Source organism: Lithobates pipiens, unplaced genomic scaffold (genome assembly GCF_037356315.1).
Source record: "Lithobates pipiens isolate NorthernLeopardFrog02 unplaced genomic scaffold, aLitPip1_a1.2 Scaffold_3, whole genome shotgun sequence".
NCBI lineage: Eukaryota > Metazoa > Chordata > Amphibia > Anura > Ranidae > Lithobates > Lithobates pipiens.
This window is the reverse complement of record NW_027507790.1, coordinates 228,446,074-228,470,133: the sequence shown is the minus strand read 5'-3', so window position 1 is coordinate 228,470,133 and position 24,060 is coordinate 228,446,074. Positions and strand designations below refer to the sequence as shown.

The 24,060-nt window shown below is 43.4% G+C and overlaps 1 protein-coding gene across 3 annotated transcripts in view; it reads left to right on the top strand.

The window, feature by feature from the left end:
- Nucleotides 1–24,060, top strand: part of SPEF2 (sperm flagellar 2) — a 231,501-nt gene that overhangs the window by 49,173 nt on the left and 158,268 nt on the right. For all 3 annotated transcript variants that reach the window (XM_077462869.1, XM_077462868.1, XM_077462871.1), the window contains exons 4-9: nucleotides 439–609; nucleotides 4,084–4,224; nucleotides 7,143–7,222; nucleotides 11,643–11,832; nucleotides 17,321–17,509; nucleotides 21,900–22,087. In XM_077462869.1, coding sequence (XP_077318995.1) covers nucleotides 439–609; nucleotides 4,084–4,224; nucleotides 7,143–7,222; nucleotides 11,643–11,832; nucleotides 17,321–17,509; nucleotides 21,900–22,087 — 959 coding nt within the window. The remainder of the gene's footprint in view (nucleotides 1–438; nucleotides 610–4,083; nucleotides 4,225–7,142; nucleotides 7,223–11,642; nucleotides 11,833–17,320; nucleotides 17,510–21,899; nucleotides 22,088–24,060) is intronic.

Genomic DNA, 24,060 nt, shown 5'->3' with positions numbered 1-24,060 from the left:
GCCGATGCAGGTTTAAGAGGAGAGCAAAGGTTTAGGCACAGGCTGTTGATGTCAAGTAATTTTACCTAAGTACAGCTGATGACCAGTCTCCTAGTAAGGCCAAGCTTCAAGTAGAACATTTGGTGCCAAGACCAAAGATAGGTATGTGTACATGCTAACTGACATGCACCTGAATGCGTGCGCCACTGCTATTCACCATTACTAAAGCTGTGCTAGAATAAGTTCACTTAATTTGCCTAAATCTGAAATTCGTGTAATCTGCAGTAGCCAAAATCAAATGTATCCCAAAATTTCATTGGCATGGTACTTCATGAAGCTAGTGCTCTATACCCATATTTGATCATGCTTTTTTTTTTGTTCATACTTTTTAGAATTTGTGTAATTATGTTTGAATTACAAGCTGTTAAGCTGAATAGTGCTTTATGTGTTCTCTTCTAGCGGCTTAAAACATTGGTCCCTCGGCAGACAGATTTAAATTTACAACAAGTGACCAAGCAGTTTGATCTAAAAGCGAAAGAGATGGACGAGAAGACCGCCCAAATACAAAACGATGAATTGAAGAACATCCAGAAGATACAAGAGGAACTAAGAATGCAGGATATTGAAAAGGTAGCATAAATGTAGATGAGGCTGACAGGTTTTCTAGTTCCTATGTTCATAATAAATATGTAACATCTGTTCTTGGATATACTATGATGTAAAATCTATAGCTGGACAATGACTTCTGTATGCTGAAGATTTTACAGTGATGAAATTTCATTTTATACTGTTCTTGTAAATTAGATAAATGCATCAGAACTTCCATATTGTGATACATATGTTGTTACTTAAAGTGGAATTAAAGGCAAAACCTAACTAATTCTAAGCCTGATCTAGCTAGCCCTGTAAAGAAAAGATCGCTATACTTACCTGTTCTGCAGCTGCTCCGGCCCAGTCTCCAGCAGCGCCCTCTGTGTTCAGGAGAAAGCTGACGGTTGGGAAGTGACGTCATCCATATGCTTACTATGGGGCTTCCGTTGGCCGCTGCCTCTCCTGCACATGCCTAGACACTGAAGCTGGCGCTGACAGCTCAGCAGGGGACCAGACTGGAGCGGCTGCAGAATAGGTAAGTATAGCAATTTTTTCTTTACAGGGCTAGATAGATTAGGCTTTGAATGTGACTAATAAGTGCATGCCTTGAAGTGGAAGTAAAGCCTACACCCCACTCTAAACCTACTCTCAAAGTGCAGCCAAAATAGCATGCTGTTGTGCTTTTTAAGGACAGTTTCCTGCACAGTATTTATTAAGTCATTTTTAACAAGGATATTTTTAAGATGCAAAATCAATCTATATAACACAGTCTATACATGTGAAACTTATTCACGGAGACAAGTGATCATACAAAATAGTTACATTTATTGGTTGACAAAAAACAAATATTTACATGAAATTAAAATATCAATTGCTTCACATGAAAACCTTGACAATTAATGGAAACACCCACAAAATGGGCGTAGTACCTTGGATGTAATATCACCATGATAACTTCTCGGTAGAATCAATAACCTTATGATAATTGACAATTAAACAGAACGTCTGTATTTCACACATCCAACCATTACTATACTGCAGGTAAGTAAGTGGTTAATAATGTGAAATAAATTAGATGTTTGTTTGTCAATAAAAGTGGCAACTATGCAAAAAGAAATATATAATAAAAAATTTAATTTAGAAAAAAAAAATCTAAAAGGCGGTTATTGATTCGCGAGAATGATTATCAATAGTAGAATATTTAATACATCAATATTTGAAAGAATATACAAGATAAAATCAACATGGCATATTTACCCATTCCAAATGGCTACTAGTCTGGATTGTTGGTTACCAGGATTTTTAAGATGGCTGCCGGGTTCAGGAATCTTCATGAATGTTAAAATATGTATTCATGCATGGTGCATGAGTGTCAGTCTGTCTGGGAGTCTATGTATCTCCCAGAGTCCCTTCTCAGGGTGGGTTCCTGAGCTTCCTCTCTATGTCATCTCTCTTGCTTCTTAAATATCCTCTTGAATAATAAGATCATAACATTATACTAAGTTCTGCCCAAAAGGTATGTGTTCCCTCCTCATTGGCAGGCAAAACGTAATGATTACCTTTCCCATGAGCCTAATGATTTTAAGGTAATAGCACCTTCAACCACCAGGTGTCTCACATGTGTTTGGTGTTTATCTCTTTAAGTTAATATATTTTATTTTTATAATATGTATTTTTTTTATATATGTTCTAACGAATATATCTATAGTGTTCATTGATGCTAGTAACCAATGTAAATTGCCATTGTTTTATGAGAAGCTGAGACAATACTAGCTACTTTGCTTAGTGAGCCATCTTACTTTCTGAAACAATGTGAAATTTGTTCTAGCTATTCAGGTTTAACGACTGTTAGTCACAGGTAAATTCTATGTATGACCACCGAGCCATATATTTGCGCTGCTTTCCTTGTCCATTCGACAAGGGCGGATACATTTTTTTCTGGTGTCTGTGACCAAAAGACCCTATTGTTCAGGCAAATCTCTGTCCCAACATCTGCTTGTAAAAACCTTAAAGAGGGAGTCCACTGGAAAAAAAAAATATTAAAAGCCAGCAGCTATAAATACTACAGCTGCTGACTTTTAATAAATGGACACTCACCTGTCCCGGGGTCCAGCGATGTCGGCAGCCGAGGCCGATCGATCTCTCGGCTGCTGCTGCCGCCATTCTCGGTGAGGCAATCAGGAAGTGAAGCGTTGTGGCTTCACTTCCCTGTTCCCTACTGTGCATGCGCGAGTAGCGCAATGGGAATGGTCCGCTCTGTCTCTGGGACCCGTGTGTGTGCCAGCAGACAGCACGCCAGGACAGGAAGAAGTATAGACTCCCGTGGGAGTCTATGCCCAGAAGTGGGTGCAAATACCTGTCTAAGCCCCTGTACACACGGTCAGACATTCTGCCAACCAAATCCATCGGATTTTGTCCGTCGGATTTTGCCCGTCGGATCTTGTCCGAAACTGTTGCATACACACGGTCGGACTAAGTTGTCGAAAAATCCGATCATTCAGAACGTGATGACGTAATTTCGTTACGATGGGACTACATTCAGGCTAGTAGCCAATAGCTTTGATGTAGGAATTTGATCTGAGCATGCGTGGCACTTGGTCCGATCAAAATTCTCTACACATGATCGGAGTATGTCCGATCAAACCAGTTGGCCGGAAAATATTTCCAACATGTTGGAAAATTGGGTCCGACGGAGATTCGGACGGAATAAGTCCGATGCATACCACACACAGTCGGATTATCCGACGACACGGTCCGATAAGACGCATTCCGACGGATTCTCCGACCGTGTGTAGAAGGCTTTAGACAGGTATCTGCACCCCCCTCCCCCCTGAAAGGTGCCAACTGTTACACCGGAGGGGGGGAGGATTCCAATGAGTGGAAATTCCACTTCAGGGTGGAACCCCGCTTTAAATAGTTGATATATTTGAGACTTGTAAAAGAAAATAAGCTCATCTGCTTTACAAGAGCAATAGTTCACTTCATTTTTGAGGCCTACTGAAATCTCTCATCTCTGCCAGTGAATATTAAATGTATTTCTTCATGAATTCACAACAATGCTTTGCAGTCAGCAGGATGTGTTCCTTGTGCTGATGCCTCTTGTGTTAGATTAAATCCTCCTCCATCTATGTCATGTTGCCCCCCCCTTCCCTGCTGTCATGATTGTATTTTTTTGGGGGGTTTATGGAACTCTGTTGCACAGGCTGTCTATGCTGATTATGTCCGCTCTTTTTGCCCACCTTCTCCATTCATAGAAGGCTGTACTTTGTTTCTATCAATAATCTATTAATAAATGACGGGCAGATGATTGAAAGGTCTGACCCCTCCATCCAAGTGATGTTAGGGGAAGTAATAAAAGCTGTTTCTCTCTATAGGAACAAGGTAAAGAAAAATAATTATGTTGGGAATGTTCTGAAGGGGTGAGAGGGAGGTTTGGAATTAAATGTTAGTATTGCCAGGAAATGGTATATTATAATATAGTACAAGTTTACTCCTTATTTTTTCCATCACTAGCTACGCCGAGCAAGAAGGAGACAAAATGAAATAATGGCCCGAATTCAGGCTGCAATTGTGCAGATTCCCAAACCTCCACCAAACCGAACATTAAGAGCCATGGAAGCACAGAAGATCCTCAGAAAGAAGAAAGAAGCAGAGGTACATCTATTATCATTCCAATTAAAGTTTAGATGTGAATATTTGAGGAAGCTGCAAATTATTGTAGTGTTCTCCTCTACTGCAATGATTGGTCTTCCAGGTCCAGTGCCAGGAGGCTGTCTTTCCGTGCCTGTCCAACTCATCAGATCAGAAAACACCTTGTATTCATTGGGAAGAATACTATGTATTCTGTGAATGGTGGCAGTGGCAAGCGAGTGACCCCCTATGGTTACTTTGCCGAATGCCAGCCGCTTGGCACTGGACTCAAAGGATTGTTGCTATCACTGTAGTAACAGCAACTAGTAGTCTAGTTCAGTAGTACTTTTGTATCCTGATTTGCCACAAAGTCTAAGGCCAGTTTCATATATTTGTGTAGAGTAGAAAAAAAAGCAGGTGCATATTTAAAGTGGATCTTTAGGCTACAAAATGAAAATGGGTAGACAGGCGGGATTTTGAATGCAGAAGAGACATGCTGTGTCTCTTCTACAGTGCCTTGCAAAAGTATTTGGCCCCCTTGAACTTTTCAACCTTTTGCCACATTTCAGGCTTCAAACATAAAGATATAAAACTTTTATTTTTAGTGAAGAATCACCAACAAGTGGGACACAATTGTGAAGTGGAACGAAATCTATTGGATTTTTGAAACTTTTTTAACTAATAAAAAAATGAAAAGTGGGGCGTGCAAAATTATTCGGCCCCCTTGCGTTAATACTTTGTAGAGCCACCTTTTGCTGCGATTACAGCTGCAAGTCGCTTGGGGTATGTCTCTATCAGTTTTGCACATCGAGAGACTGAAATTCTTGCCCATTCTTCCTTGCAAAACAGCTCGAGCTCAGTGAGGTTGGATGGAGAGCGTTTGTGAACAGCAGTTTTCAGCTCTTTCCACAGATTCTCGATTGGATTCAGGTCTGGACTTTGATTTGGCCATTCTAACACCTGGATACCTTTATTTGTGAACCATTCCTTTGTAGATTTTGCTGTATGTTTGGGATCATTGTCTTGTTGGAAGATAAATCTCCGTCCCAGTTTCAGGTCTTTTGCAGACTCCAACAGGTTTTCATCCAGAATGGTCCTGTATTTGGCTGCATCCATCTTCCCCTCAATTTTAACCATCTTCACTGTCCCTGCTGAAGAAAAGCAGGCCCAAACCATGATGCTGCCACCACCATGTTTGACAGTGGGGATGGTGTGTTGAGGATGATGAGCTGTGATGCTTTTACGCCAAACATATCGTTTTGCATTGTGGGCAAAAAGTTTGATTTTGGTTTCATCTGACCAGAGCACCTTCTTCCACATGTTTGGTGTGTCTCCCAGGTGGCTTGTGGCAAACTTTAGACGAGACTTTTTATGGATATCTTTGAGAAATGGCTTTCTTCTTGCCACTCTGCCATAAAGGCCAGATTTGTGCAGTGTACGACTGATTGTTGTCCTATGACAGACTCTCCCACCTCAGCTGTAGTTCTCTGCAGTTCATCCAGAGTGATCATGGGCCTCTTGGCTGCATCTCTGATCAGTCTTCTCCTTGTCTGAGCTGAAAGTTTAGAGGGACGGCCAGGTCTTGGTAGATTTGCAGTGGTCTGATACTCCTTCCATTTCAAAATGATCGCTTGCACAGTGCTCCTTGGGATGTATAAAGCTTGGGAAATCTTTTTGTATCCAAATCCGGCTTTAAACTTCTCCACAACAGTATTACGGACCTGCCTGGTGTGTTCCTTGGTCTTCATGATGCTCTCTGCGCTTTCAACAGAACCCTGAGACTATCACAGAGCAGGTGCATTTATACAGAGACTTGAATACACACAGGTGGATTCTATTTATCACCATCAGTCATTTAGGACAACATTGGATCATTCAGAGATCAGAGATTCAGAGATTCAGCTGAACTTCTGTAGTGAGTTTGCTGCACTGAAAGTAAAGGGACCGAATAATTTTGCACGCACCACTTTTCAGTTTTTTATTTGCTAAAAAAGTTTAAATTATCCAATAGATTTCGTTCCACTTCACGATTGTGTCCCACTTGTTGGTGATTCTTCACAAAAAATTAAAATTTTATATCTTTATGTTTGAAGCCTGAAATGTGGCAAAAGGTTGAAAAGTTCAAGGGGGCCGAATACTTACGCAAGGCACTGTACATTAAAGCTACTTATATGTCTGTCCACCACTGTACAGTAAGCCGTGCAAGCACAGCTCACTGCACAAATTTGGTAGTGCCGAAGCTGACAGAGCTTCCGTGCATACACAGGAGTGACCTCATCTTGGCCCGGCAATTGACATTGACCAGCGATTGAGACCTGGAAGTAAGCCGCCTGAAGATGTCAGCAGGGAAGTTCCTGCTGATGGTGCATCGCCGGATTCAAGGTGAGTATAATTACAGTTTAAGTCCGTTACTGTATATTATGTTATGGTTTAACGCACAATCATGTAGAATGGCCTGTCAAAGCATCACAACGGACCTGAATAGGCACCTTTTTTTTTTCTAGTGCACCGCAATGCACAGCTGGCTAACATTTGTGCATTATGATGCCCCAAAACACAGGTTTATTGGGGTGCTACTCAAAACTAATGCCACTATAATGTAGTGCACTGCAGTTCATCTGTTACTGTGCACTTTACATTAGTGCCAAATGTCAATATGTGAACACCATATATCACCAGTAAACTGCTTGCAAGGGCTTCTCTTTCTATAGGAAAGCATTTAACCAAGGATGAGTGCATCATCAATAAAAGAATCTGAAAATAATGTAGCTATAACATCATATACAAAAATGATATTTTCAATGCAGCATCACACCCTTTTTTAGATCCTTTTATTTAATTCTGTTATCGAATCATTTTATTATATGCATAATGGTATTATGAACACAAGATGGAGCCATAAAACAGCACAAGCACTTTGTTGTTGTTTTTTTTTTTTTTAGGAGGTTTACCAAGAACTGGCAAGATTTGAAAGATCAGCAAAGAAAGATGCTACGATTAACAGCATTACACCAAATGGAAGGTATGTCTGGATGTTGTACTGTTCTACTGTCCACAATTTCTAGCCATCCTGATCTAGACCAACCTTTTTCAACCAGAGTGCCCAGGCACCTGCCTTCAGGTTTCTTCAGGGGTGCCTTGGCAAAATTCCTACAATTCTTCAAAAACTGTATGCAAGCCAGTGGGTAGATCAAGCCTGCATTTTAGTTACATAAAGCCACATGTTTTCATTATGCACCATTACAGCCTTCTACCCCCGTCCGTCCTAACAACCAATTACGTAATTGGTTGATGAGGAAAATGTTGGGCGCCTGCACTGCACTTCCCTCCCCTGCCCCCTCTGTCGGCATTGGGTTCACATTAGCTGAATAAGGGAGGGAAACTGAGGGAGAAGAGAAACACTGGAACACTAGTCAGTACCAGTGTGCAAAGGTGTATTTGCCTTGGAAGAATAAATCATCTCTAACGTTGGGTGTCCCACATATGTGTGAATGTTCCTACATTATGAAAAACTATTAGTTTAGTTTAATACATTTTAGAATGGGGTGCCCAAGATTGTGCATGATTTTAAAGGGTGCCTTGATGGGAAAAAAAAGGTTGAGAAACACTGATCTAGACTGACAGGCTGGCTCTTTTTTATAAGTTCTGATGTGTCTAAAAAAGTAAATGTGAGCTGCTCTAAGATTGGGTTTTACTCAGTATCAATCAATAATAACAGAGTTTGCAGCAGTGTATAGCGACATTCTGTACTGCACCATACCTGTGGAAGTATATAAACATGACTGCCAATTTATCAGAGGTATTTTTATGGAAAGCTTTAAGCCAGCCATACATGATTCTTTTTTCAATCAACCAGATGAAAAAAAATTTGCTGATTTCCCCAGCCACACATTCGATGTGGATGGAGAAGTCTTTCCCACTGAGCTATTGTATTTTGACAGCGGGGGGTGTTCCCCGCCATCAGAATACACAGATCAGTGTTCCTGGCTTTAGGTGGCAGCACTGATCCTTTGGTAAAAACCTGACAGGCTGAATATACACAAATCTATTGATACAACCAGGCTGCCCATGCTTGGCCCAGCTGGATTGGCCAAATTTCAATCCATGTATGGCCGGTTTTAGTTTCAATGACTGCCATAAAGAAGATGTTCTAAAAATGAATAAGCTGTATAGCAAAAGGTCCCAAAACTCTTCAACTCATTGATCCATTTGTTTCGTTTTAGATTGTTCATCAACCCCTAAACATGTATTACCGTATATACTCGAGTATAAGCCGAGATTTTCAGCCTCTTTTTTGAGGCTGAAAGTGCCCCCCTCGGCTTATACTCGAGTCATCGCCGTCTGACTGCTCGATCAGCGTATCGAGCAGACAGACGGCGGACATACTACAATTCGAAAGCAGCGCCTCCGCCTCCGCCTCCGCCTGTGATAGGCGGAACACTGAATTTCCCAGCAGCCTGTGTTCCGCCTATCACGGACATCGTCTCATCCTCGTCCGTAGTACGAGGATGAGACGATGTCCGTGATAGGCGGAACACAGGCTGCTGGGAAATTCAGTGTTCCGCCTATCACAGGCGAAGGAGGAGGCGCGGCTTTTGAATTTTAGAATGGCCGCCGAGGCGCCGACGAAGAGCGGCGATCCTGGCAAGGCACGGGACGGAGGCAAGGCAAGGCACGGCACGGGACGGGACGGAGGCAAGGCACGACACGGGACGGAGGCAAGGAGGCAAGGCACGGCACGGGACGGAGGCAAGGAGGCAAGGCACGGCACGGGACGGAGGCAAGGAGGCAAGGCACGGGACGGAGGCTCGGGACACAGGCTCGGGACACAGGTAGGCTGGACACACACACACACACACACACACACACACACACACACACACACACACACACACACACACACACACACACGGACACACACACACAGGGATGGATGGATGGAGACACACACACACAGGGATGGATGGATGGATGGAGACACACACAGGGATGGATGGAGACACACACACACAGGGATGGATGGATGGATGGAGACACACACACACAGGGATGGATGGATGGATGGAGACAAACACACACAGGGATGGATGGATGGATGGAGACACACACACACAGGGATGGATGGATGGATGGACATACACACACACAGGGATGGATGGATGGATGGACACACACACACACAGGGATGGACGGACACACAGGGATGGACGGACACACACACAGGGATGGACAGGCATGTCTCACCCTCAGCTTATACACGAGTCAATAAGTTTGCCAGTTTTTTTGGGGGTAAATTGGGGGCCTCGGCTTATATTCGGGTCGGCCTATACTCGAGTATATACGGTATATGAAAATACTAGAGAAAATACTACTTTATATAATAGTATATGCATATATATATGTAATATATGTGTGTATACTGTCAACACTTTCTCTTCCTGACATTATGGTTGTTACAATGCTGTATTTTTATAAAATGCATAGAAATCAGTTCTTTGGCACCACTCCTATCACTGTGAGTGTACACACTGGCTCTCTAGTAGAGTTTGAGATGAGTATACCTACTGGCTCTCTAACAGAGTTCAATATGCATGTACTTACTGGCTCCCCAGCAGATGTGTGCACACTTACTGGCTCTCCAACAGAGTTCAATATGCGTGTACATACTGGCTCCCCAGCAGATGTGTGCACACTTACTGGCTCTCCAACAGAGCTTGAGATGGAGGAAATGGCATGGGAAGGTCACAGGCATGCAATGCAAATCATGCTGGTAAAGAAGGCCAGTAAAAACACACCGCTGATACAGTTCAAGGCCACTCTTGCTAGAGGCTGACCTTCCAGCCCTGTGAAACACTGTCTCTCCATTAGCTTCTCCACCTTAAGGCCAAGGGACTACAAGAGACCTCTGATGATTAAAATGATTGTAAAGTCTAGATTTTTTTTTTAATGTAAAAATATACTTATAATATACTCACGTGCTCTGTGAAATGTCATTTCTGTGCAGCAGATAGAAACGTAATTTAGTGCTCTTAATTGAGACATGTACACACTATAGAGGGCTTTGATCATATTTCATGTCTGAGGTTTACAACCACTTTTAACATAAATTCTTCTCAGTGGCCGTCCACTCATTCCCCACCAATTTTTTTCTCTTTCTTTTTCTCTTTCCCTTCCCTTCCCTTTTAACCCAACCAACATTCACTTCCTCCTTTATTGCCATTGTTCCCTACCCTGTTATTTAGTATTACTACTCCTTCTTCCACCTCTTCACTCCAAATGTGGAAAACATCACATCTTAAGACCTTATCTAGATTCCTCCTTAGTTAAGAGTGTGACATATCAAATGTACAACTGTATCTCTGTTTCCATAAGATCCAACGGTGTTGGGTGTATTTGGATTGTAGGATTTACATCTGCCATTTCCTTTGTTGATAGCTGACTCTATACCAGTGATGGCGAACCTTGGCACCCCAGATGTTTTGGAACTACATTCCCATGATGCTTAACTACACTGCAGAGTGCATGAGCATCATGGGAAAAGTAGTTCCAAAACATCTGGGGTGCTAAGGTTCGCCATCACTGCTCTATACTGTATATACCTGGAGAGACTTGATATGATAAAGTTTGGACTGAACATGATTTTTGTAAAGTAATATAACATATATATATATTCCAATCTGTACTGCTGTATATTTTGACCTCATTTCCTATAAATAAAGAATTAGAAAAAAAAAGAAATGAAGGGGTTTGCAGCATGCTTGCACAGGAGATGCAGGGCCCACAGTAGAGGCTTCCATTTAGCCACTGCCTCGCACTATGCTTGTTCTGGGATAAAAATAGATGGTGCAGAGGTGTTCTCTATCTCAGAACTAGCACTGCTTCCAGACAGCGGCAGCATCCATTGCTAAATGGGAGCCTTTCCCCCCCAAAAGTTTCCCATTTAAGCCCATATCCACTGAAATTCAAAAAACTCACCCTTCCCTATATAAGAATAAAGTTACCAAAGCAGTACTTATTCTCTCCATGTGACATGGCTGCACTCCTCCTCCTATGTTCCCAGCTACCACTCCTCTTCAAAGTTGTACCCACTTTCTGTGAATCCATGCTGCCAAAGACATGCCCCCTGGGGGCAAGGTATTAAGCTGCCCTGGGCTCACCAAATGTTACAGAGAACAGCAACCACATCACGACATAAGCGCCAAGCTCTGCATTGTAGGGGACCGACCATCACAGGATGAGGACTCCAAATCTGAGGTGACTGGACAGAGGACAGCTTAAAAAAAAAAAATCGAAAAAATAAATGCCAGGGGCGTTGCTCCTAGATCAGGGAGGTGCTGAGCTGCTGGCAAAGGGGCTCAATGTGGAGATGGGCTTTAAAGAGGGATTCTTTATATTGACTGAAAAAAAGTATCCAGGTTGTAAAATATAAAAATTTCTTTCAGGAGTCCAACATTGCAAAGAATAAAGTCAAATGGCAGCATTGGCAGTGGTGTCGTCAAACTAGAATCTAATGGCGATTATGTAAAAAAAATTCAGAAAAGGCTTGAAGAGGATACCATGGCACGTGAGCAGCGGGAGAAAAGAAGACGCAGAGTCCTAATAGAGCAGCTTGTCGCTCATGGGGCACAGGAGGTAATAACATGTTATATTAGAACTGCAACAAGAGTCCTTAAGCCGTGTACACACGGGCGGACTGTATGGCCTACTTAGTCCGTCATACAATCCGACGGACAGTCCGTCATACTTTCGAATGAACGGACTTGACCACACACGGATGCACAAACAGTCCGTCGAAAGCTTGCGCGATGACGTGTACAGCACGTACGACGGGACTAGAAATAGGAAGTCCAATACACAGCAATGCTCCCTTCCGCCGTGTAAATCCTTTCTGAGCATGCGCCATTCTTAGTCCGTCGAACTAGCCTACTCACGAGCGGATTGTCCGCTGAAACCAAAGTATGACGGACAGAATTTCAAAAAATCCGAAATACTTAGTACGCCAGACTGCACGCTGAAAAAGTCCGCTGAAGCCCACACACGAGCGGACTGTCCGCTGAAATGTGTTTCGACTGACTAAGTAGGCCATACAGTCCGCCCGTGTGTACGCGGCATTTTTCAGTGAGACAAAGCAATGCATCAGGAGTAGAGATCCACAATGACAATCATCGTGTCTGTAGCAAGTAGATTATAATTGTAAACAGACAGCTATGACCATAAGCGCTCAGGACATTTGTTAATCAGCCATTGCAACTCAGTCCAGAGCCCCCCTGAGACGTCTTCACTTCCATGTAGCTAAGAATAAGAATGTCCCACACACAACACTATGCGGTTTCTGCTGCCTGAGTGACCTGTCATCCGGCTCTGGTGCTGCCATGTTGTGTCTTCTGTCCCCCACCCCACAATCACATGCTGTGTAGGTAGAACTCTCTTACCTTAAATAGGTGTACAGCAAACAGAGCAGCAGAGATCGTTATCATGGGGCTTTATGGGGACGGGAGCTGCTGAAGTTAACTTTTTGCTTTAACAGGCTTGTGATTGGTTGCTAGGATCGCCCGACAACCAATGACCTGCTGTTTAATGAAAAAGTAAACTCCAGCAGTTCCCGCCCCAATGCAGCCCTGTGATAATCGTCATTCGCCGCTGTCCAGTGAAGAGGAATTATTCATGGGCACTGATGGGCCGGACATTCAGTGGTGGAGGGCTGGGTGCGGGTTTGCCGAACCCTGGCATAGAAATCACAAAATCCAGGCTACTCTATGGACAGAGATCATCATCACACTAGTGCAGTGCATTGAATATACAGAAAGCTGCATTTTTCAACACTGTTAGGACCCTTTCACACCTAACGCAGTGGGATGTAGTTGGATACATTTTGGACTGCATTCCAACTGCATAGACAATCCAAAATCAAGGTATTCCTATAGGCATAGTTCACGTTTTTGCAGTGCAGTCAAAGTAGACCCTGCTGCATTTTTCCACACTGCAAACACGCAAAAAACACACGCACTGCAACACATCATAGTGCACATAGAAGCCCAGGGAAAGAAAGAAAAAAGGTAATACAAAAAGTGTAGCTGCTGACTTTAAACCACTTCGGAAAGGTTTTACCCCCTTCCTGACCAGGCCATTTTTTGAAATGTGGCACTGGGTTGCTTTAACTGATTGCGCAGGTGAGAGACGCTATAGCCAAATAAAATTGATGTCCTTTTTCCCAACAAATAGAGCTTTCTTTTGGCGGTATTTGATCACCTTTTTATTTTTTGCGCTATAAACAAAAGAAGAGTGACAATTTTTTACTTTCTGCTATAAAACATTCCCAATAAAAAAAATGTAAAAAAAATCTAATTTCTTCATCAATTTAGGCCAATATGTATTCTACTATATATTTTTGGTAAAAAAATCCCAATAAGCGTATATTGATTGCTTTGCGCAAAAGTTATAGCGTCTAAAGACATTGGGATAGATTTAGGGACTTTTTATTTTAGTAATGGCAGTGATCAATGTTTTTTTAGTGGGACTGCAACATTGCGGCAGACAGATTGGGACCAGTGACACCAATACAGTGATCAGTGCTAAAAAAATGCACTGTCACTGTACTATTGACACTGGCAGGGAAGGGGTTAACACCGGGGACAATCAAGGGGTTAAGTGTGTGCCTGGGAGGTGTTTTCTAACTGTGTGGGGGAGGGACAGACTGGAGGAAAAGAGAGATCATGTCTCAGCTTAGCTCTCTTTTACTCCCTGACAGATCAGCAGTTTGCCTTGTTTACATAGGCACACCGCTGCTTCGTCTCTCCACAGAAAGATTGGCGGGATGCGGCAGCCATCATGGCCGCCGGACCCACTGTTTGGCTCCCACTGTGTTCAATCACAGTGGGAACGGCGCTCTGGTGGCACATGCGCGTCCCCTACACCGCATGCACGAAATCTCATACAGGTATATGCAGCCGGGCCACCTTGCCACAGTATATGTACAGTGGGTGATGCGGAAGCGGTTAATAAACACACACTCACTTATCCCACAATCCAGCGGGCGTAGCCCGAGCAGAAGTGGGAACAGGTACCCGTCAAAACTAGAAGGGGGTAAGGAGTGCTTAAAGTTGAACTTCCACTATTGGGTAGAACTCAGCTTTCAGTGTTTAGCAACAGAAGGACATGAAGAAGGAGGGAGAGAAGTGTCATTTACCACTGTGTATACATCCACATGTGTCACTGTAAAGTCATTTGGCATGCACCAATAGGAAAAAGAAGGAAATCAAGAGCTTAGAAAGGAGCTGAAATTGACCATGCTCTGTAGAGGACAGCATCTGGTCTACATAATCTCAGGCAATCTGCAGTGAGGACACAGAATATGGGAGGGAAAGCTGTAGGCAGAATCAACCAGGTATATGTCACTCCACACAAAACAAATGATTTAATGGCTTTGTGAGTATGAACACTCTGTTATATAGCATGTAATGAGAGTTTTTCATAGTGTGGGTTTAACCACTTGCCGACCAGCCGTGCAAACCAGAAGAATTGCATGGCTGAGCGAAACAACACTTCACCCTGTGACCACTAGGTGCCTGCCGCTCTGCCGCCTGCTGCTTGCCACTGGAGCCGATGCGAGTTCCCGGCTCCCACGATTGCTGCTGACACACTGAAAACCATGATCTGTGTGTGTAAACACACAGTTTTCAGTTCTCTGAGGGGAGAACAGACAGATCGTCTGTTTATACAAAGTATGAACAGTAATCTGTCATCTCCTCTACAAAGTCCCCTCCCCCCTTCAGTTAGAACACACACTAGGGAATAAGGATGAGCTCCGGCGTGTTTGCATGGTCCAAGTGCAGAGCCCGCCAGGAAGTCAGTGCAGCGCTGGACTAATCACAGGCGGTGAGACATTTCCCGATGCGCGGCTGCAGAGATCGGGCAATGTCTCACTTCCTGTGATTAGCGCAGCCGCTGCGCCGACTTCCTTGCGGGCTCTACACATGGACCATGGGAACACGCCTGAGCTCATCCTTACTAGGGAACACAATTAACCCCTTGATCACCCCCTAGTGGCCAGTGAAGTTTTACAGTAATCAGTGCATTTTTATAGCACTGATCGATGTATAAATGCCAATGGTCCCTAAAATTTGCCAAAAGTGTCCTATATGTCCGCCATAATGTCGCAGTTCCGATAAAAATCACAGATCACCGCCCTTACTAGTAAAAAAAATATATAATAAAAATGCCATAAAACTATCCCCTATTTTGTAGACACTATAACTTTTGCGCAAACCAATCAATATACGCTTATTGTGATTTTTTATCTAAAAATATATAGAAGAATACATATCGGCCTAAACTGAGAAAAAAAAAACATTTGTATATATATTTTTGGGGGATAAATCTATTATAGCAAAAAGTACAAAATATTGTGTTTTTTCGAAATTTTCGCTTTTTTTTGTTTATAGCGCAAAAAATAAAAACTGCAGAGGTGATCAAATACCACCAAAAGAGCTCTATTTGTGAGGAAATAAGGACGTCAGCGAAAGTGACACAGTGCCGAATTGCAAAAAGTGCAAGCGGGTAAAATCTTCCAGGGCTGAAGTGGTTATTGACACTTTAAGGCCGCGTACACACGGGTGGACTGTATGGCCTACTTAGTCCGCCGAAACACATTTCAGCGGACAGTCCCCTCGTGTGTGGGCTTCAGCGGACTTTTTCAGCGTGCAGTCCGGCGTACTAAGAATTTCGGAATTTCCGTAATACTGTCCGTCATACTTTGGTTTCAGCGGACAATCCGCTCGTGAGTAGGCTAGTTCGACGGACTAAGAATGGCGCATGCTCAGAAAGGATTTACACGGCGGAAGATTGCATTGCTGTGTATTGGACTTCCTATTTCTAGTCCCGTCGTACGTGCTGTACACGTCATCGCGCAAGCTTTCGACGGACTGTTTGGCTATCCGTGTGTGGTCAAGTCCGTTCATTCGAAAGTATGACGGACTGTCCGTCGGATTGTATGACAGACTAAGTAGGCCATACAATCCGCCCGTGTGTACGCGGCTTTACATTTAAAATGGAATGTCCTACCATCAGGGGTGGACTGACAACTCATGGTGCCCCCGGGCAATAGGAGATTATGGGGCCCCCAGGCAATCCGAGTTTATGGGGCCACACAGTATACACACATACACACAGTATACAATCACACAGTATACACATACATGTACACACAGTATACACAGACATGTTTCTATTGCCTGAGAAGGTACTGGAGAGGTGAGGCAGCTATAATCTTGGGATTTTTAGACCAAAGGGATGTCAGTAAGGGACATTTCAGAGACAGATGTAAAAAAACCACAGATTTTTACATACTGTCGGCCCCCTAGTGGCTCGGGGCCCTCGGGCAGTGCCCGAGTGGGCCAATGGTCAGTCCGCCCCTGCCTACCATTGATTTTGGTATGATACCAAACATCAGCTGAACATGGCATATCTAGCTTTTCCCCTCTTGGCACTTCATCTGTAATAGACTAACAACAATGATGCCCGCAGAACTAGAGTACACCTTAAATGCGATGCTTTCAAATTAAACTAAAATCAAAATCATTAGACAAACCAATTTCAAGGTGTATAGCTCACACCAGCATTGCTGTTAGGGATGTTACAACACTGTATCTGTAGCAAATTGTAGTCCATCTAAGACCCCTTTCACACCGAGCCACCTAGGGTGTCAGCGGTAAAGCAGCACTATTTTTAGAGCTGCTATTCGGCCGCTAGCGGGGCGGTTTTAACCCCCCGCTAGCAGCCAAAAAGGGATTAAATCCACTCTGGCTGCGTTCTGCGGGCGGTATCGCAGCTCTGCCCCATTGATTTCAATGGGGAGCAGAGGTGGAGGAGCGGTGAGTTCACCGCTCCAAAGAAGCTGCTGGCAGGACTTTTTGTGACGTCTTGCCAGCGCACCGATCCAGTGTGAAAGCCCTCGGGGTTTCACACTGGCGTGAATAGAGACACTTTTTTCAGGCGCTATTCTTAGCGCTGTAGCTCCTGAAAACCGCCCGCAGTGTGAAAGGGGTCCTATTGAGCAGCATGCGATAGCATATCAAATAAGCCCAATGCTACCAGAGTAGTCATGATATGGTCCTCTTTACAGGAAGCATTTCGGGAGGAACAGCTTATAAATCGTTTGATGAAACAGTCTCAGCAGGAGCGCAGAATCGCCGTCCAGCTCATGCACAATCGCCATGAGAAGGAAATCATAAGGCAGAACAGAATCTTCAGAGAGAAGCAGTATCAGGAGCGCCGTGAGAAGGAGTTCCAGGAGGCACTTGAAAGAGAAGCGGTATGAAAGTGATCTTCATTAGCCTAAATTTTATGAGGACGAGCCTGCCTAGCCATATGCAATTATCGATCTCAGAAAGTCAAAATGTCCCTCTGATCTTGGGGAAGGGGGTCTTGTTACAAAGAGTATATTGACCATGAATGAGAAGGTAAAATAAAGCTTCAAAGTGTGCCCATTGTATAGAGACTTTGTCACTTTGATTGGTATCACAATGTGACCCGTGTGCTTTGCATTTTGCTTTTGGAGACATTAGGGGTCGGTTCACACCATGCCCACACAGGAACACACTGTGCCTTCCTGTGTGATTCCCATGCAGTTCTATGAATCAAGGTGCAATTTCAGTCTCATTCCTTTTGAATGGGCTGAAATCGCACCACACAAAAATTAGTTCAGGCAGCATACTATGAAATTCACTGCACCCAGATCAGATTTGGTGCAGGCAAATGCACTGCGTTTGCGACCCGCATTTAGGGGTGTCGTTAACTTATTATTGACACCCGCCTGAAATGGCAAATGAGCTGCATTTTTAATGCGATGTGAATCGCTTAGGAACACACAGTGCGTTCCTGTGCGAATCCTGCGCCTGCATGGGTTGAACCAGCTCTAAGGGGGAGATTTACTAACTGGTACACACAAAATCTAGTGCAGCTGTGTGTAACCAGTCAACTTCTAGTTTTTTTGGCAAAGCTTAACTAAACAAGCTGAAGGCTGAATTCACACCGAGGGGCAATTCACACTAGGCATTTACATTACGTTTACATGGTAAAAAGTCTGTCCCTGCGGGACACCCAGGAGACATTTGTTTCCTATGTGTCCAATTCACACTGCAACGCAGCTCATCGCTTCGCTAAAATGCAGATGGGCAGCATTTTATTGCAATGCACTGGCCCCAATCGCACTGCAGTGGCAGGCCGCACAGTGCGCTGATGGACATTGCAGTGAATGAAGTGTACGTTTGGAACACTTCAAATAAAGCTCATACAAAACAAAAAAAAAAAGGGAGCAGTGCAATCCAATAAATCGTACACCACACTGCCCTCTAGCACAGTTGGCGGGAGCGGTGAATAGCGTCTGCTGCTCTGCTTTGCAATGTGAATTGGCCCTAACTTGTGATAAAATTGATCTACATTTCCATCCATTTTATGCGCGTTTTAACTTTCATGGATCTGCATTTTAGCACACTTGTAAAATGCAGGTCAGTGCATAGACACATAAAAAACTATTGTTTTTTATGTCTCCTGTTTATACTACAATGCTGCGTTGACCAGTGTGCAATGCAGCAGGTCAACACAGCATTGTAGTGTGAACAGGACACATAAAAAACAATTGTTTTTTATGTGTCTATGCATTGACCTGCATTTTACAAGCATTTTACAAGCGTGCTATAATGCAGATCAACACAAAGTAAGACGCGCATAAAATGAATGGAAAGGCGCATCCATTTTCCCTGCACTTTAACGCACGTCATTGTGAATTCAGCTGAAGTTGGAAGCTGATTGGTTACTATGTAGAGCTGCACCAGATTTAGCCTAGGTTCACATTGGTCCGATTTGGTATGTGATTTAACATGCCAAATTGCATGCCAAATCAGTGGCTATTGCTCGAAATAACACCATTCGAATCGGTGCGATGCCAACTTTGAGGTGCCGCACCGGTTCCCAAAAGTAGTTTCTGTAGTACTTTTGGGGACTTTGGGTGCAATTTCAATAGATATTTGTGCAGGAACCCGCACATATATCTGTCAAATCTCCCCCTAAAGTTGGTCTGTATTGCCAGGTTTAAATCATGCAAGTTCAAATGACTTCAAATGAAGTGAATTTGCATGATTTCTAACCCGCAGCAATGTGAACCTGGGTTTAGTGACTCTCTAAATGTTGCCCCCAAATATTGTTCAGAACTACATATAATCATTTTTGGTTTGCTTGCCAATTCAGAAATCGTGGAAAGGATTGTTTTAATGTAATATGTGGTTGATCTGCAGTTTAATTGTACAGTGAGGCTAAACAGCTACCACGAAGCTCCATCACAGAAGTGCCTCACCCCCAAAAATAACATTTAAAGGTTCCACCCCATTTTCAAAACATGAATATGCTTTAGCAAAATTAATAGTTTTATACTATGAATATGCTTTTATACCATGACTATGGGTTCAGAGTCCCCAGGTCAAAAAGTTGTGCTTCAGTGTTCTAGTTTACCTTCTGTTTCTAGATTTATCTTTCCTGACATAATCCTGCCTTGTTAATCCAGTTTCACTGTTACAGTATCTCACAAAAGTGAGTACACCCCTCACATTTTTGTAAATATTTTATTACATCTTTTCATGTGGCAACACTGAAGAAATGACAATTTGCTACAATGTAAAGTAGTGAGTGTACAGCTTGTATAACGGTGTACATTTGCACAGCCATTAATGTCTAAACCGCTGGCAACAAAAGTGAGTACACTCCCAAGTGAAAATGTCCAAATTAGACCCAATTAGCCATTTTCCCTCCCCGGTGTCATGCAACTCGTTAGTGTTACAAGGTCTCAGGTGTGAATGGGAAGCAGGTGTGTTAAATTTGGTGTTATCGCTCGCACTCTCTCTTACTGGTCACTGGAAGTTCAACGTGGCACCTCACGGCAAAGAACTCTCTGAGGATCTTAAAAACAAAAGAATTGTTGCTCTACATAAAGATGGTCTAGGCTACAAGAAGATTGCCAAGACCCTGAAACTGAGCTGCAGCACAGTGGCCAAGACCATACAGAGGTTTAACAGGACAGGCTCCACTCAGAACAGGCCTCGCCATGGTCAGCCAAAGAAGTTGAGTGTACGTGCTCAGCATCATATCCAGAGGTTGTCTTTGGGAAATAGACCTATGAGTGCTGCCAGCATTGCTGCAGAGGTTGAAGAGGTGGGGGTCAGCCTGTCAGTGCTCAAACCATACGCCGCACACTGCATCCAATTAGTCTGCATGGCTGTCATCCCTAAAGATGATGCCAAGAAAGCTTGCAAACTGTTTTCTGAATACAAGCAGACTAGGGACATGGATTACTAGAACCATGTCCTGTGGTCTGATGAGACCAAGATAAACTTCAAACTTAAACTTGGTTCAGATGGTGTCAAGCATGTGTGGTGGCAACCATGTGAGGAGTACAGACAAGTGTGTCTTGCTTACAGTCAAGCATAATGGTGGGAGTGTCATGGTCTGGGGCTGCATGAGTGCTGCCGGCACTGGGGAGCTACAGTTCTTTGAGGGAACCATCAATGCCAACATGTACTGTGACATACTGAAGCAGAGCATGATCCCCTTTCTTCAGAGATGATAACGACCTCAAACCTCCAAGATGACCACTGCCTTGCTAAAGAAGCTGAGGGTAAAGTGATGGACTAGTCAAGCATTTCTCCAGAACTAAACCCTATTGAGTATCTGTGGGACATCCTCAAACGGAAGGTGGAGGAGCGCAAGGTCTCTAACATCCACCAGCTCTGTGATGTCGTCATGGTGGAGGGAAGAGGACTCCAGTGGCAACCTGTGAAGCTCTGATGAACTCCATGCCCAAGAGGGTTAAGGCAATGCTGGAAAATAATGGTGGCCACACAAAATTTTGACACTTTGGGCCCAATTTGGACCTTTTTTTCACTTAGGGGTGTACTCACTTTTGTTGCCAGCGGTTTAGACATTAATGACTGTGTCTTGAGTTATTTTGAGGGGGCAGCAAATGTACACTGATATACAAGCTGTACACTCACTACTTTACATTGTAGCAAAGTGTCATTTCTTCCGTTTTGTCACATGAAAAGATATAATAAATATTTACAAAAATGTGAGGGGTGTACTCACTTTTGTGAGATACTGTAGCTGTCGTCAGGTATTTTGCACATCTGCCCCTATGACAATAAGTGCTTTTGCCGATGGCATAAGGTAGATGATTCTGAGATTATTCATAATATAATGGCAGGTGTATTTGACCTACTAATCTGCATTTGACCTCTGTCAAGCAAGTTTTGCATTCCCATAGATTTGAATGGGAATGCAAAACCGGCTTGAAGCAATCAAAAGCCCATTAACACCGGTCCTTACAGTGACACTCATATCTCTGAGATCTGACAACTACTGGGTGAAAAGAGTATTGCTACCTGTATGGACACTCTAGGCATTCATCCACTCTGACAGTGTACGAAATACCAACCAAGTAATACAGTACTGAAAATAAAAGAGGGTTTAAAGTTCCCATTATCAGTCAAAAAAAAGAAAACAATTGCTATTTCATTCCCTTTGTCCCATAAAAACAACAGAGAAATCTTTCATCACCTGCTAATCGCAATAAGAAATGTACTTTTCTATGGGTAAAGTAAGAATAAACCTCTCGGGCAAGTATGATTAAACAATATACCTGTGAACCGTTACAGGCCTTGCAGCATCAAGCCAAGCTGGATGCCGAGGAACAAATGCGGAAAGTTCAGGAATTACACGACCAGATAGCAGCGGACCGAGCGCAGGCCCGATACAAGAAACACTTCGACATTTGTCAGGGAATAGTGAACCAGATTGTGGATCTAGTGACAAAAACTGGAGAATACCGAGAACTAACTAACAGGTGAGAGCTTATTCTCAATGAATGTGTGTTTTTTTTTTTTTTTACTTTTGAGGGTTGATTTACTAAAACCTATCAGCTTCCAGGTTTCATTGTCAAAGCTTAATTGAACAAGTTATAAGCTGACAATGCACAGCTGTATCAGATTTTGTACTCTACGGTTTTAGTAAATGACCCCCTTGGTGTATTTGATTTATACATACTCAACTTAGTGTATTCTAATGTAAGTTATAAGAATATATCAATACACCTAAAGTGATTTTAAATGCAGATTTTTTTTTTATTATTACTAAAATATTTTTTTTTATTTTTAATAACAAACATGGTATACCTACCTGCTCTGTGCAACGGTTTTGCACATGGCATCCCCGACCTTTCATTTCTCAGGTTCCCCACTGGCGCTCCTGGCTCCTCCCCTACCAAGTGCCCCTATAGCAAAAGCCACTTGCTATGGGGGGCACTCGTGCATGCTCTCTCTCGAGCCATTTTCTTCTGTCCAATACACACAGAGCATGGCTCAGCCCTGCTCCCCGCTTTCTCCTCACTGGCTGTGATTGATCTGCTGCTGTGTCTGAGCCAATGAGGAGAAAGAGAGAGCCAAGAGAGGCTTGTGCACATCAGTGGATTAAGATCAGGCTCAGGTAAGTATTTAGGGGAAGCTGGAGGAAAAGCTGCTTGCAGGAGTTTTTTTTTTACCTTAAAGCGGAGTTCCACCCACTTTTACAACTTTATCTTAAAAGGAAAGACAACACCTCCACCACTCAGTTTTGGATATCTATTTTTTTTTGTCCTACCCCAGCCACGGCCCAGGGCGTTATTTCCTCCTGCTCCCCGCTGCCTTCTGGGACCTGTGTGTGTCCATCGGGACCGTTCAGAAAGCTCCACGTGACTCGCGTGCGCATGCGCAGTAGGAAACCGGCCATGAAGCCTGAAGGCTCCACTGACGGTTTTCCTTAGTTATAATGGGGGTGCCTGCACCCGAGCCGATCCACCTCGGGGTGGGGGGGGGGGGCAACATCACGGGCTCCCTGGACAGGTAAGTGTTCTTATTAAAAGTCAGCAGCTACAGTGTTTGTAGCTGCTGACTTTTTTTTTTAAATGTTTGCGGCTAGAACATGGCTTTAATGTAGAGAATGCATTAGAGTAAAAAAAAAAAACTCCTGCCTTTAGAACCACTTTAAATTCTGAAGTGTAGCATAAAAGATAATAGAGATGATTTTCTAACTGCAAATAGCATTTGTATGAAATGTACTCATGCCTCAACTGCTTACCTTCAATAAGGAGTGGATATGACGTTGAGCAGAATTGGGTTTAGTTGAGGCACCTTTTTGGTCCAGACTTGAGTTTTATCTTTGCAATCAGCACATACAGCTACAATACTTCTAGCTGCTGACTTTTGGTTATGTAAACTAAGGCTGGGTGAAGTTCCTGTTTAAGCTCCGCCCCCTGTCATAACTGTCATCTTCAGTGATCAGGAGAGGATTTTGCAATGGAGGGTTAAATGACAGAGGGTGTTGCATAGTGCTGAGAGGGGACCAATTCCAAATAGAGCAAAGGTCTGGGCCCTGTGTACAGTGCCTAGTTTATAAGGATGCTCAACAAGGATAATTTCAAGAATTTTACTCACTGCTAGTAAAGGTATCCAAATCTGTCTTTTTTTTCAGTAGCATCCCTGTAGTCACCTCTCAGCTCAGACTTCTGTGACTCAGTCATGTATTATATTATACAGTGTACACCTTTTAAAAACAGGGAGCAGTGGCGTAACTAGAACCTTCAGGGACCCGATGCAAGAAATCATGAAGGGCCCCCCTGAACCCCAGCCAGGGCCCTTCCCTCCGAGTCTGGCGGTGGAACTCCAGGGCGTGGTCACAGGTATGACCTTTGGGAGCCCTGTAGTTTCACCACTGGTATCAGTAGTTTAGTTTTTTTTTAATTATTTTATTTTTTATTTTTAGGTGCCCCATTGGGGCACTATC